Genomic DNA, 14,648 nt, shown 5'->3' on the forward strand with positions numbered 1-14,648 from the left:
TATGACTCGTATATCTTGCTCAAGTATACATAGGTATTTTGTAATAAAAGAAAATTTAACGTATTGTCCAAAATATATATTTGATCACCCTATTAATAATAGTTTAATGAGGTTTTGGTGTTGCAGAACTAATTTATAAAAACCACGCTTTTCTGGACGTTTTTGGATTATTCCCCCTTGAATCTTTAAAAGCTTGAGATTCGTGGAAAAATTAGAGTTAAAAACTAAAAATTTTTAGGTTAAGTTTTAAGGCTTCGAAAATTCAAGGTCTGTACATTACTTCACTACATACAATTTATATGACCCGAGCCTTCAAGCTTAAAGGCTCGAGCGTTAAAGACTCGAGCTTTCACGACTCAAGCTTCGAACCTTGAGGGTTCGAGCCTTTAGGGTTTGAACCGCGAATCGAGCTGTTAAAGCTCAAGACTCGAGGCTCATTTTAACAACATTAGAAGGAAGGTAAAACCCTGCACACGGCGGCAAACCGACGATCTTGAAACAAAGACGAATCGCCATGAGCCGGCGCGGTACTCTCTATCCGTTAACACTCGTGCGCATTGACCACGTGATTAGCGCCAAATTTTAACATATTCAACCGGATTAAAAGAGGTAGGGGCAAGCAGGAGCAACGTGTTTAGCTTGATTGACTTACGTCATCGATCAAAAAATAAAATGTTTATTCAAAGTCACGTCAGGTACGACCATGTACCAAATAACGTGTTTCGCTTCTTCAGGTGGAGAACTACTTATCATTGGTTTCACTCATTTCTACATGGAAACGTGCAACATGATGATAAATATTGTTTTACAAGATTGATTGTTGCGATTTGGTGGTCGGGAATCGTTAGCACTAATTGTTAGTTTCTATCTTGTGTAAAACTAGAAAATTCAGATTTCTTCAGTAACCTATTAATTAAGTACAATATTGTTCGGTAACGTTCATATAGTTGCATTCAACATGAATAAAAACAATCTATTTATAAAATAAAAAATCAGATTTTCATTTGTACTAATACAGTAATTGTGGTACAATTAAGGGAAGAAGTTTGTAAGTCTGTCGATAGAAATATGAAAAATCGTTCTTGGTATGGTCGAACACAAATATCGAGTTAACTCCTTTTGCGCTGTTGTCAGATCAAGTGGAAAATTGTGTAAAAAATTTTATCTTTTTGGTTGGATTCTTCCGTGAGTAATATGTGGCTTAATCAGAAATAGACAGCTACATAAAAGACGCTATGTATTATTATTGGATTGTTCAGTAGAAAGAAGATTTCATAAACTTATAAATATGTTTGTTTTCAATGCTTCCTCTATGAAAACTTGTTTGTTTTTTATTGTTAACGACAACTATGTAGTGGTTTGTTTATTTGAGTGCGACGGTAAAATAATTCTTCGAACGAATTTTTTATGGCAACACGATGGATTAGGTCGCAAGTTTTATGGCCTGTGTAGCTACTAAAAACGCCTGCTTTCTTAACCTCTTGCGTTGAAACGACGTGCTACACACGTCTAAATTATACGAATTTGTGACTTGATTGCCAGCGCAAGTGATTAATATTCTTCTACAAATATTAATTTTCAATTTTAGGTCGACAGACGTATCGCCCATACGTGAATTGAGTGGCAATCAATATTAAGTAAGTTTATTGAAACCGAAAAATTTATTTCCTGTTGAATTATCTCATTTAAGACGACAGTTGTTTATGCGCTATCTTAACAACGGTTTGACCACATCTCGCCAGACTATTACAGAACAAAACGTATCTTCATCCTCCCCATGAGAATGATCGATATAATGTAACAACGAGAACAGGGTACACTGACACGTTGCTTCAAATTCCCCATAGGGATCTGATTGCAAACGAATGCGGCGGGGTTACAGTCTCCCTTCATAGACGATTAATCCAGTTTACGCGCAGACGTTGCCTCGGTATGGGGTTCTTGTAAGCCGAGAATCCGCACAAACGTCCCTCCCGCGCTTAAATATATTCAATTACGAAGCTCGAGGCAGCTCGAACTCTTCTCTGACTTTCCTTGTTTTTTCTTCTTTCTTTTTTACACCCTGTTTCGTCATTTTTTGCAACACCTTTGGTGTCTTTGTTCTTTTTCCAAAGTCATTTCAAGGGGATGATAAGAGGGGAGGGGGTGAAATTACGGAATGGCATTTTTCGCGACACAGCTTTCCATATTTAAAAAAAACGGAGGCAACGGTGACAGATTAAGAATTTGTATAAATTCGGGTGTCACATTTCGTCTACTGTGTCGCAATATATGAAATTCGTGCTGCTAAGGATTGTTGACAAAGATTAAATTCACATATCAAGATGCTCTAGTTTCTTAATAGAGTTACGAAGTGTTTGTTTAATTTTAGTTTTTGTAAATTAGTCCTTATAAATTCTAAGCTCCCGAATATTTTTAACCTCAATGTTTGAATTAAAAAATTGGGTACTCCATCCCCTTTTCGATCTATACATCATATTATCGTCTAAATAGTGTTCGGTAACACTCTGCTCTGCTTATAAACGTTATGTAAACCACAATGTGCGTCGAATCTTAATTAACTGTCTAATTCGATCATTTCATTTTTGTACCGTAAATGTGCTCGTCATAATATAATTAACATAAGCACAAATAAACAACAAAAGCAATTTAGTGCATTTTGTCCTATAACAAACGCGAAGAAGATGGTACTAGTGCTAATACAAATATTTCGACATGATTGCACAAGAGATTCTGTTATATTGTATAAGTAAATTTATAGAAAACTAAAGAATTATTGACATGTATGATCAAGCCAAAATGACTATATAGTTAACTCGCTTTCCTGTATTAACAGGTCAACCAGATGCTATACTATCACGTTATAGATAATTAGAATGATAATAACAATAATGAACAAGAATAATAATTATGTTTACGTCAGTATGGTTGCGTATCCCGTGTTCGCTTATTGCAAAATGATTACAGGTAGGTAGACCGAAATTGGAGTAACGAAGAGAAATGAGCGTGAAGAAGAGACAAGAATAAAGACAGGAACATAGGTAGGGAGGGGGAAAAAAGAGAAGAATTAAGCCTGCAGGCTGCAGCCAAAGGTATCGGAGTGGCGGGTATACTGGCAAAGCCAAAGCAGAAGGGAGACAGGCATCGCGCCCTTCTTTTGTCCCTGGGCCTCGGTCCGATATTGAAATGGAGTCGCTGAGTGTGAATAATTTGCTTTACCCGGGCCACCCCTCCCCGCCTCTTCCAACCACTCCCTGCTATCCTTCCTTCTCTTCTCTTCTGTTCCAGTTAGTCTCCCATACGATCGCCCTTCGACATTGCCACATTCCGCGAGTCGCGGGCACCGATTAAAACTTCCCGCTGATTTTCCGTTAAATCTTTCAATGTCCGGATTCCCACGTTCTGATCGCGAAATATTGCCGAACGATTTTGGCGATGACGATATTGTTGCGGTAATATGGAAAAGAGATTATGCTAATAACTCGTTGGTCGCAGATATGGTTCCTTGACAATCGATATCGGGTTTCTTTCAACCTACATTTGAGTTTCAAGTATAGCGAAGAGAAGGTATATAATAATATTTTATGAATGCAGTACATGTAAATAAATATAAATAGTATACGTACTTATGGAGTGTATATTCCTTAAACAGATTCTCCTTTCCCTTTTTTTTTTATAAATATTATTAAGCTTTTGACAGGGTCAATCACGCAATACTTATCGACAAATTGGCAAATTTTAGCAGTTCTGCCAATTTACTCAACTGGATCTATAGTTATACCATTGTACGAACACAACACATCAAATTTCGTAACAACCTTTCTAGGCCGATTCATGTTACTTCAAGCGTACCACAAGGCTCTCATCTTGGCCCCCTACTCTTTCTGTTATTTATAAACGACATACGATACGTTCTTTGTAAAAGTAGGTTCTTACTATTCGCAGATGATTGAAAAATCTTTAAAATCATCTCATCCCTATCAAATGCTCGGGACCTTTAAGCTGACATTTCTGGATTGGAAAAGTGGTGCAACGATAATCTTATGCAATTAAACATATCCAAATGCCACCTAATCAGAGTCTGTCATAGTAAGAACCCTACGTCTTTTCAGTATAATGTATTTAACACTGAATTGGCCACTCTAACCAGCGTTCGCCACCTCGGAGTAATTATTGAAAACAAACTTTCATTCGACACTCACATAACACACATTAAAACTCCTTCGTCAAAAATGCTTGGATTCATAAAGCGTGCCAGTGAGCAATTCAAAAATCCCCAAACCTTACTACACCTCTATATGTATATCATTAGTTCTACCCCACCTTGAATCCAACATAAATTCTTACGTTTCTTCTCTTTCAAAACGGACACACCCATGAAATACAATGACCACAACTACAGTAGAATAATACCAAATTCAAAATCAACTCCCTTGAAGATAGACCTATTGCTGCTGACATTAGATTTGTATATAAAATTTTTAACACCTTAGTAGATTGTCCTGTCCTCCTAAACCAAATAAATTTTTTACGTACCCTCTCATGCAGCCAGACATTCCAATCTATTCTACCCTACTTCCTACACATCCAGATACACAACCACACAGATACAATAGCCAGAATATGCAATACAGCCAACAAATTTAATAACCAAATTGAATTTTTCTCCGAAACAATAAATAAAGTCAAAACTTCCATCTACCGGATACTGCGAGAGTAACACGTATATCTATATTTAATCTACTACAAATAGTGTCATACGATACTTTTTTCGTGTTAAACTTTTGTATAAATTGGGTCTTCCCGTTAATGGCAATAAATTAAATTAAATAAATTAAATTAAGTAATGTCTATCATTTTTTCTCCAAATGAGAAAAAGGGTATCTATACTCCGCTGGATGTTTCTTTCAATCGTTAATGTCACTTAGTGTAGTACTAAACATTAAAATTATTTATATCCAACATTTATGTAAAAGTTTTGCTTCCTATTAAAGTACCATTCAATGCAAACTATTTATTACACTCTTATTCTAATAGCGTAATGTTAATTAAAAAGTAAGAAACCGCAATTTGTTATTTTTTATAGGCAAATTTTTAAGGAAATGTTTGTAATACAACCAATCTTCTCTGCTTTTTAACTTCATTGAGTTGATTGAATTAGTTTCTAATTGTCAGATATTTAAATGTTTCCTACCAAAGCGTTGAACTTGCATCTCACTTTAACTTCAGTGTTTGTCGATAATAAGCCCACTTTTATATTTAACTTACGATTACAGAAGAAATTGTTACAATATGTTACTAGAGCTCTTGATATGTTTCACGATTGTAATTTGATCCTGTACCTAATTAAACTGTACACAGTAAAGATTCTATAAGAGTTTAATACTCGGTTTCGTTTCAAAACTTTCACGGTACATCGCGAATCGTTTCAATAACTCGCAAATCTATTGTTCGTCCCAAACCCCTACACTTGGAAACAAAAACGGGGGTGGAGGGAGGGGTCAATAAATTATGCGCTTAGCACGTTTCACGGCCTACCCTCCCCAATGGTGAAAATGAAATAGAAACTCTCACTAGGAACTTCTTATCCAACTTTCATCGAGTCTTTACTGTATTAACCCATCCAGGATGGAGTCCGTATACTTATACATACTCTAGTACCGTCACCAGTGGCCAAAATCTGTGCATTGTACGAAACCCTGATGGGCTACATGTATGCACTCTTGAATTAAAGATAGCTTTGAAAAAATCTCACAATTTGATTAATTAATAGAATATAGTAAGTTACATGACGGCAGATAATGTCAGTGTTACGAAAAGAAACGGGAAACTTGCGTCGTCACCAAAGAGTTAGTAAGTCCTGGACTGCCGATAGTTTGTTCTGTCTAAGGAATCTATTAATACGTTCAGAGCGGAGCCTATTTCGGCTGGACTTTCGTTCATACCGATTGTATTATTTCATGTATATTGGAATCTGTATTACACGACGGTCACCGGTGACAACCATGTGCCATAATGCAGCGGTTAAAGCGTTAAATATTCCCTCGTAGCTAATATGTTAACTGACATTGACCTGAGATATTGCGAGAAACATTTCGTAATCAGCTAGAAGGATGCTTTCCCACAGAAGATGGTAACTCGAAGTACTAATAATCTAGCTCCAAGTCGATGTGTGTCTGTCATCTTCGTGTGGTGACAGTGGATATGCCAAATGAGGAGGTCGATTCGGCAGCGTTCAGACGGGCGTATAGATCGCGAACAGAAACGTATCATCTGTCATTATAAATTCCGAAGGATGATCACGCGGTCGACCCTGCTAACCTCGTGCACGGCGCATCCATCGTTCGTTTCTTTGATGCTGGTCAGATCGAGTCTAGCGTTAAATTTAGTAGCACGAAAATCATAATCACGCGTGCCACGTGCGAGGAATTGATTAAAATAACGCGGACGCACGCGTAGCACACGTTCGCAGTTCCGTCGGAGTTAAAATTAAATCGATGTATTCACTGCGTAACCGACGGATTCTCGGTGATCGAATACGATCAACGTAATCGGTCGTCAGCCGTCGATCAGGGGGAATCGGCCATGAACAACGGATGACAAATTCTCGCCGATTCACAGGATGACCCGTAGAATGTTAATGCGAGTCTTATTGTTAGAAATTTGTCCTGGTGTCCCCTAGGCTGGACTACTCTTGAAATTTTACTTTGCGATGATTATTTTGTAGAAAAATTCAGTACCTTTGCATTTTCACGTTTTTTTAATTAATAAAAAACAATTTTCTTTTTACACGTTTGTAAAACTGTAAATATACGATAAATCGTAAATGTTTATGCTAAATCACATTTTTGTAGATTATTTTATATGGACGAATGCCATTGGGTGAGTCATAAATAATCAAGGCCAAAATCTTGAGAAAATTAATAATGACGAAATAGTCATAATGTTGTAAATACGTAAACTGAATGTATTTATCTTTTTTAATATGAACTGCAACTACGAAAACCAATAAATAGAGACATCATAAATTTAGAACAAGAAAAGTGAAGTTATTTATGAGTCAACCTACATAATAAATAGAACATTTCGTTATTAAAGGCTTCAAGTAAATTTCATTAATTTCATTTTATTGTATAGTGAATATTCGCATGCATTACAAATGTATTGTATTTATTTAATTGTTCCCCTTAGGATTATAATGTCTTCTACTTCCATATATTGTAGTATATCTTTCTTTACTCTCCTAACCTATCCTACATAGCTTCCCTTGCTTCATTCTTCCCCTTCTTTCACTCCAGTCCTTTCATTTTCTCATTTTCCCATTTTAAATCTATCGGTTCCTTATCCTATCTTATCTTTAATATATTTATACTTCATACATACATACATACATACAAATGTATAGAATCCCCAGATCAGATATTACACTCGCAATGACAACAGACAATACGTCTGTTTTATTAACAGGAGAAAAAAAAAGATTTTATATGTCATTCGACAATTGCAAACTGCTATTTAAACATTTGCCTTCATGGTGGAGTTCTAATATTCTTATACTACACGTGTATACGAATGTTAATAATAAAACATGTGCAGAAACAAAAGTGGATTGCACTACTAATAAATGTAATATACATTATACTACATAAATACTATGTATGTACACGCAAACACACACACACACACACACACACACATTTTCCACAAATTGAACTACAAAATAAAAGATCTACATGACCTTTGAGGTTGAACACAACAAATAAAAATGGTTAAAAAATGATAAATATTTCAAATGGAATAAAGAATAAGAAAATGTGTTTCAGAGTTTCCTATAACGACATAAAGAGAAATGGTTAAAATACAAAAATGGTAATAACTTGAAAATTTACACATCTTCACGATTAAAATTTATTTTACCCACTTCTACTTATGGCGTTATCTTAATTACGATTCAAATTGAAATTCTATTTTTATGTCACAGGTCAATCCTTTTGTAACGAAAGGTGCTGAGAAAAATAATATAACCTTATATTCAGTGGACAAGAAATACTGAAAGATAACTGTCGTGCAGATGAACACATACAGTTCAGTGATTCTCTAAAGTCGATAGGTAATTTCAAGTGGCAGGTATTTTCTTTATAAGTGTTGTTCTCGATGTTTTACAGAATTTTGCATTGCTCGTACAATTTTCAAGAAGTCTATATTACACATGAGATATTATTGTATCGAAAATAAACGCGTACTACCTGTACACAACATTTCATGAATTAAAGTGAAATGGCAAACGTGATAAACAGTTTCAGGTGAGTGTCATTTCAACTCTATTTTGTTTGTAGACTTTTCTCCGTTCGAATTCACAATTCATTTGATTTGGTCGGATTTGGGACTTTTCTTGATTTTTCCACGCTTTCCGTCGCAATCTAACAACATTGTGTTTCAATCTAACAGCATCATCCATACAATTCAAGCCGAAGTGTTTGATGTCGACACATTTGAAATTACTGAGAATTTTTTAATAATTGTACCGTATTTTCTATATTCTTTAACATGTCTTATCTCCTGTAAAAAAGAGTTTTGTTAATCAAGTAAATAAGTCGTTATATGGTAACAGTCAGAGTTTTTAGTGCGGCCTTGACGATTTCAAATTTTTCTCGTAAGTTTTTTCAACATCGTAGAAGGAAAAAGATTGGTACTATAAGACTGTTGTATTCGTATAATTTCATATACTTTCCTATATCTATCTGTTAGAAATAAATAAATCAATTGTACAACCAGATATACGAAGTTGGAGTCTACTTATGAAGTGTCAAATAGTGTTTCTCTGACTACACGTGTCTCAAAGCACCGAAAAAATCGAAGGTAAAACGCCACTGGATGATGAGCCAACAATGATCGAGGATTCATCGGTCTTTTAAGAGGTCAATGTCATCCGACGGCTGGCGAGACAGCATGAATCTTCTTAAACATGCAGACCGCATACAAGACTCTGTGTATATAATCCACCGCTGGTGCCATCGACAATCAGTCAACTCGAAAAGTAAAACCGAGTAACTTACTACAACTACAATGAAGGTAGCTTTTTTCATCATCACCATCTCATCAACACTCATAACTCGAACTTAAAGACAATTTGTAACTTATACTAATTATCAATTAGCACAGTATCTATTTCATAGTCTCGAGAAAACTATATTATTAAGACCACAGACGCTGCAAAACTAATTATAACTATTAATAAACGATGCGATAAAAAGCTATTGAATTATATAAGATTTTTCAACAGATCTTCATCGCTTTTGCTCTTCTCGCCGTGGTGACCGCAGAGCCACCTAGATACCGTCAACAACAAAGACAATACTATTTCGCTAGACAGCAAGAGGAACCCACTGCTGTCGCCGACGGTTCCTACCCACCATCCGGTTGGAGGCCAGCTGGACCAGCTTTTAACCTTCCTCAGAGACAATACGGAGCGCCCGTTGCTCCTCAGCAGCAATACGGAGCGCTCGCTGCTCCCCAGCAGCAATACGGAGTACCTGCTGCCCCTCAGAAACAATATAGCGGATCAGCCACTCCTCAGCAGCAGAAGTATGGAGCCCCGAGTGCATCTCAACAGCAATACGCAGCACCTATTGAGCGTCAAACGCAGTACGGAGAACCTAGCGAGCCTCAATCGCAGTACGGAGCGCCAGCGGTTCCTCAGCAACAATACGGAGCCCCGCAAGAAGCTACCACCACCGACATACCAAACAGTACGGAAGTGGAAAACGCCACCACAGTCGCCAGTTCCACCGAGTCTGAGGTGAGATCAGTTTTTGTTGCATCTTAACAGTGACAACAACTATCAATCTTACTTTAGTGTTTTTTTTTTTTTTTTTTTTTTTTTTTTTTTTTTTTTTGAAATTTTCGTGATAGATAGACATGCCTAAACTAATAAAATTTTATCCCTTTGGACTTCAATTAAAATGTTTGACATAGTTTTGTTTTTCTTTTTAATTGGAAGATTGTGAGAAATATTTTCCTGAATTTACTTTAAATTAACACACTTGTTGTGGGCGACAACAATTTGCAGAGCTGCGAGATCAAATTTACGTGTTTAAAAGAAACATTTCAGACGTTTCTGAAACAGTGATTAACTGGCTGACAATAAGTAATAATTATTAGCAGTTTTCCTATATTCTACATGAGAAAAGGCGAATTCACAATATGATAGTTAATATCACGATTTAAGGTATGAAATTCAGAGTCTTTAACCACAGAGTGGCTGAATTATTTACTAAATTATGGTGATGTTAATGTTATCAATATGCCCACTTAAACATTACAACAATGAACACAAACAAATAACGGTTCTTGAGAACATATCCGATGAATAATCTGTAGTAAATCTAGTAAAACGTTAAAACATTGTAGTAAAGCAATTAAGTCTGATTTTCATCGAAACATCGTATTATGTATTGTAGGAATTCTCATAGTCTTGTTTGCTCGAACAAGAAGAGGAGGAAAAAAAAGAGAACCGAAACGGTTGGCACGAGCTTACAGAACCGAAGGGTACCACAGAATTTTAACTCACGCCGATTCTCCGCGTCTTCTCTCGTTTTCGTTCCTGTCTGTCTCCTGTTGCTCTTATTTGGTCGTCTTAACGACATTAGTATTCAAGTCTTCGTTTACTTTCGATCGCTGTGCAGGCACGCGTGTGCCCCTACCAAATTTAAAGCCGGTGTGACACAATCCGTAATGCAGTCAACCGTGATTGGAGTCCTCGAGATCGTCCGCGAGGTTCGTAACTTCTTTCTTTTTCGAGAGGTTTGAAAAATCGAACGATGACTTAATTGCTCTCTTTTCCCTTCGTCTTTTCCTATTACTTTTCTTCGTTCGGACTAATGAAGCTCTTCGATCGTTGAAACTTTCTTTGAACTATTTTCCATTGGTAGCAGTAATAGGAAGAAATATTGTTTCAACGCCGATTATGGGATCGGTTTTTTTTATCGAAGAACTTTCGAAGTATTTTGCAAAATCTTTCGTGTCAATCTATTAGTTTGGAAGAAATTGCTGATCTTGTCTCACACACTTTGCCTACAACCATTCACCATCTCACAGCGAAGACTCTGGCACTACGCCACCTTTCTACAAAAGTCACGTGGTTTTGTTTTGACGAGGTCTATTGTCCAAGTGAATGAACTAGACACACTGCACTAGACTTATCACTTTAACTCATCGCTATTATCTAATATGTACTACCCATGTTACGTGTTCACCTGGCAGTGTGATATCGAGAGTTGTTTTCGAAAGTACATGCTTTCATGGCCCGGTTGCATGTAATTGTTATTGTCGCGGCATTCACGTGTAAGCTATGTCTTCTTGCAAAAATTATTCCATCAGTTTGCCAGCCTTGGAGGGTTAATTGTTATATCTATAGTTCATTCAACAACACCAGTGAATGAAAGCAAACAAAATATAAAAACAGCAACTCCAGTTATTGGCCGGCTGACGCTAGTCAACTGTCTCCATTTCTCATTCCACCTAAATGGTCATCACATGTCTGTCTACAGCTAGTGACTCGACTTGTGGAGTGTACCATATTAATGTATAGTACTGCTAACTGCAGCATCAACATTCCATTCGACCCCTGATGGAACTAACAGAAAGTCACAGCTCACACCCAAAAGACTCAATAGTAAGAACTACAAAAAAACTCAAGAATCACTGTCCGATAAATATTATATAAGAATTAATTTCCGCCTAATTCTTCAAACACTAATTTGATCGTGACATCTTTGCAGTCCGAGCCCGTAAACTCCGTGAACGAGCTCGACGACGAGGCAGTGGATGAACAGCAACCCCAACAATCTGGCGAATACTACATAGCTCTTCCCGACGGTCGTCTTCAGCGTGTGCAATATGTTAGCCGACAGGACGTCGAAGCCATGAAGTACTTTGCCAAAATTCAAGCCGAGAACGTGGAACCTCTCCGCGGGCCCATCTACGCTTACGCTCCTTTGCAGAAGCTGCAGATACTGCCGGCTGGATTGCAAGTGTCCGTGGCGCCGATCGCAGCAGCTGTCCCCGTAGAATCGAAACCGCAAAAACTCGAAATTAAGCCGGTCGCTACCCAAGTGCAATACCAGAACGATAACCCCGCAGCCGTGATCCCGTTGTCCGCTAACCCCGTGAGCTCCTCTTATACTACCTATACCACCAATTACCAAGTCCCCGCCAGCGAGTCCAGATACCTGCTGTCGGTACAGTAAGTTCAGAAAAAGACATTCCACGTACATACATATAATTTATGTATTTATGTATAAACTGATTTGTCTTGGCGAGGACCGCACTGGGTCTTAAGTTAATTCTTGCGAAGTCAATTGTGCACGTGCTGACAGTACGCGTTGAGTCAATTATGTAGGTTAAGGACGAAGTGACAATATATAAAGCGATTATCATTGAACACGTTTGTATGCTCGTTCGCCTTTCATGAAATCCTATTGCGGTACTGTTTTCAATATTTATAATTTTCTGTCGAGACAGTGTTCGTAATACAAATTGATGACAGTTTCTTCGAGGAAACTAAAGAGTTAAAGATTCGGTAATATAAAAGTACTAAATTCATTTGAAGATTTCGTTTAGTTTTTTCACATTGAAATAATTCATTTGCATGTTCAATTTTTGGAAACTCAGTTTCTTTTTATTGCATCTATGTATACGAACGTAATGATTGTATATTGCCATCGAAAACACCGTTCAACAAAACACCCCCAGTTTTCAAGAAATTTGGTTTTTAAGAAAAGTGCTAATTTTCAACTTTGAACATTTCCTGTGTTCAAGCAGTAATAGTTATTCGGTTGACTGTTGCGTCAAATTATTCTATAAACTCCCCCGAATAGAATGATATACAGGATGGGGCAATAACTATGTCCACTTTGAATATTGTCGTTATTTGTAATAATATGCAAAAATGTTATATACAAAACTTACACGGTGTAGAGGGACGCATATTGTGACACAAACATTTTCTGCCTTGGTGAAGGCATAGAGGAGATTTCAAGGTTATCTCTATTTTTTTTAATGGAATGCTATGTTTTTTTTATCGCGATGTGATAGTCGGTGTTTAGACGATTTCAGCGAGCTATCATTGAAAGTCATGCAAGGTCAAATATGGTAGTAAAATAAACTTTCTTACATTACAGGAGATGCTCGAAGTAGTGACCGTTTACGTCAATGCAAAGTTGCAATCTTCGTATCGCTGCTTCACGTGCATGTCTTATCGTTTCTGAACTTATCCTAGCACATGCTGTATTATTTCATAGACCCTTACTTTTACATAAACGAATGGTCTTGTAACATTGTTTATGTTGTGGCAATACATCGCGTATACCTAGAAATGTAAACATCTCATCAGTTCGTAACATTAACATGAATCGGTAGTCAGTCTCGGTTGATTGTTAAGTCAAGTAGCTGCGTGATCATCAAAATGAAGTTTTCTTTCGAAGAGCAAGAAGTGTTTATGATCCTCATTTATAGAGAAATGCGACAAAATTCAATAAGAGCTTAATCTTTGTATGCTGCACGATATCCAAATCGTACACATCCTTTGCACCGAATATTTCAAAGATTGTGCAAAAAAATTGAAAAAAAAAACCGGAAATTTCTGTACTTGTAAGAACAGTCGTCGTAAAAGAGCACATGATGAAAGAAATGAAAATGGTGTTCTTGCAGTTGTAGCTCATAACCTGCAGATTATGTAGTTCCCTACAGATTGATCATAAGTCGGTTATCAGTAGAAGGAGCGTGCTACGAATACTTGCACAGCATAAATTTCATCCATACCATATTACTCTTCATGAAAAGTTACATGGTACGGATTTTATGAATCGTGTCGCATTGTGTCAGTGGGCTCTACACAAAATACAAATCGATGAAAAATTTTTTTCTTCAATACTATTCACCGATGAAGCTACGTTTACTAAACATGGAAATTTCAATTTGCATAGTATGCAGTATTAGAGTATCGATAATCCACACTGGTTACGACAAGCTGAGCATCGACGACAATGGTCAGTTGGTCAACTTGTGGTGTGGAATCGTTGGTGATCAAATAATCGGACCGCATTTTATCGATGCAAATGTTACTGACGAACGATATGCACACTTTATACGAAGTAGATTGGAGGACTTCATTAGAAAATGAACCACTAAACGTTCGCCAAATGATGTGGCTACAGCACGACCGGGTGTCCAGCACGTTATGCTCAGAGAGTAAGAGATGCACTGAACGAACTTTACTTAAACAAATGGACAGGACGCGGAGGATTAGTTTCTTGACCACCTTGTTCTCCAGATTTAACCCCGTTAGATTTTTTTTTCTCTGGGGAGCATTGAAAAATGCTGTTTATCAAGAACTACCCATTACACCAGAATATATGAAACAACGGATAATTGCAGCATCTGCTAGAATAAGTTCAGAAACGATAAGACATGCACGTGATGCAGCGATACGAAGATTGCAACTTTGCATTGACGCAAACAGTCACCACTTCGAGCATATCCTGTAATGTAAGAAAGTTTATTTTACTACCGTATTTGTCCTTCCATGACTTTCAATGATAGCTCGGTGAAGTCGTCTCAACACCGACTATCACATGGCGATAAAAAAA

General features: G+C 37.1%; 1 protein-coding gene across 1 annotated transcript; it reads left to right on the forward strand.

Annotated features, from left to right (window-relative positions):
• The first annotated feature begins 9,037 nt into the window (after window positions 1-9,037).
• Window positions 9,038-12,431, forward strand: LOC107189536 (pro-resilin). Its single transcript, XM_015578096.1, has 3 exons — window positions 9,038-9,072; window positions 9,284-9,799; window positions 11,781-12,431. The coding sequence occupies exons 1-3, from the start codon at window positions 9,067-9,069 to the stop codon at window positions 12,246-12,248; spliced, it is 990 nt and encodes a 329-aa protein (XP_015433582.1). The 5' UTR covers window positions 9,038-9,066; the 3' UTR covers window positions 12,249-12,431.
• Window positions 12,432-14,648: the final 2,217 nt, after the last annotated feature.

Source organism: Dufourea novaeangliae, unplaced genomic scaffold, assembly GCF_001272555.1.
Source record: "Dufourea novaeangliae isolate 0120121106 unplaced genomic scaffold, ASM127255v1 scaffold167, whole genome shotgun sequence".
Classification (NCBI taxonomy): Eukaryota; Metazoa; Arthropoda; class Insecta; order Hymenoptera; family Halictidae; genus Dufourea; species Dufourea novaeangliae.

Bases quoted from the DNA above. Each gene is read 5' to 3' on its own strand.
- LOC107189536 (XM_015578096.1), top strand. The intron at 9,800-11,780 runs GTGAGATCAGTT...ACATCTTTGCAG, and splicing joins CCAGTTCCACCGAGTCTGAG to TCCGAGCCCGTAAACTCCGT.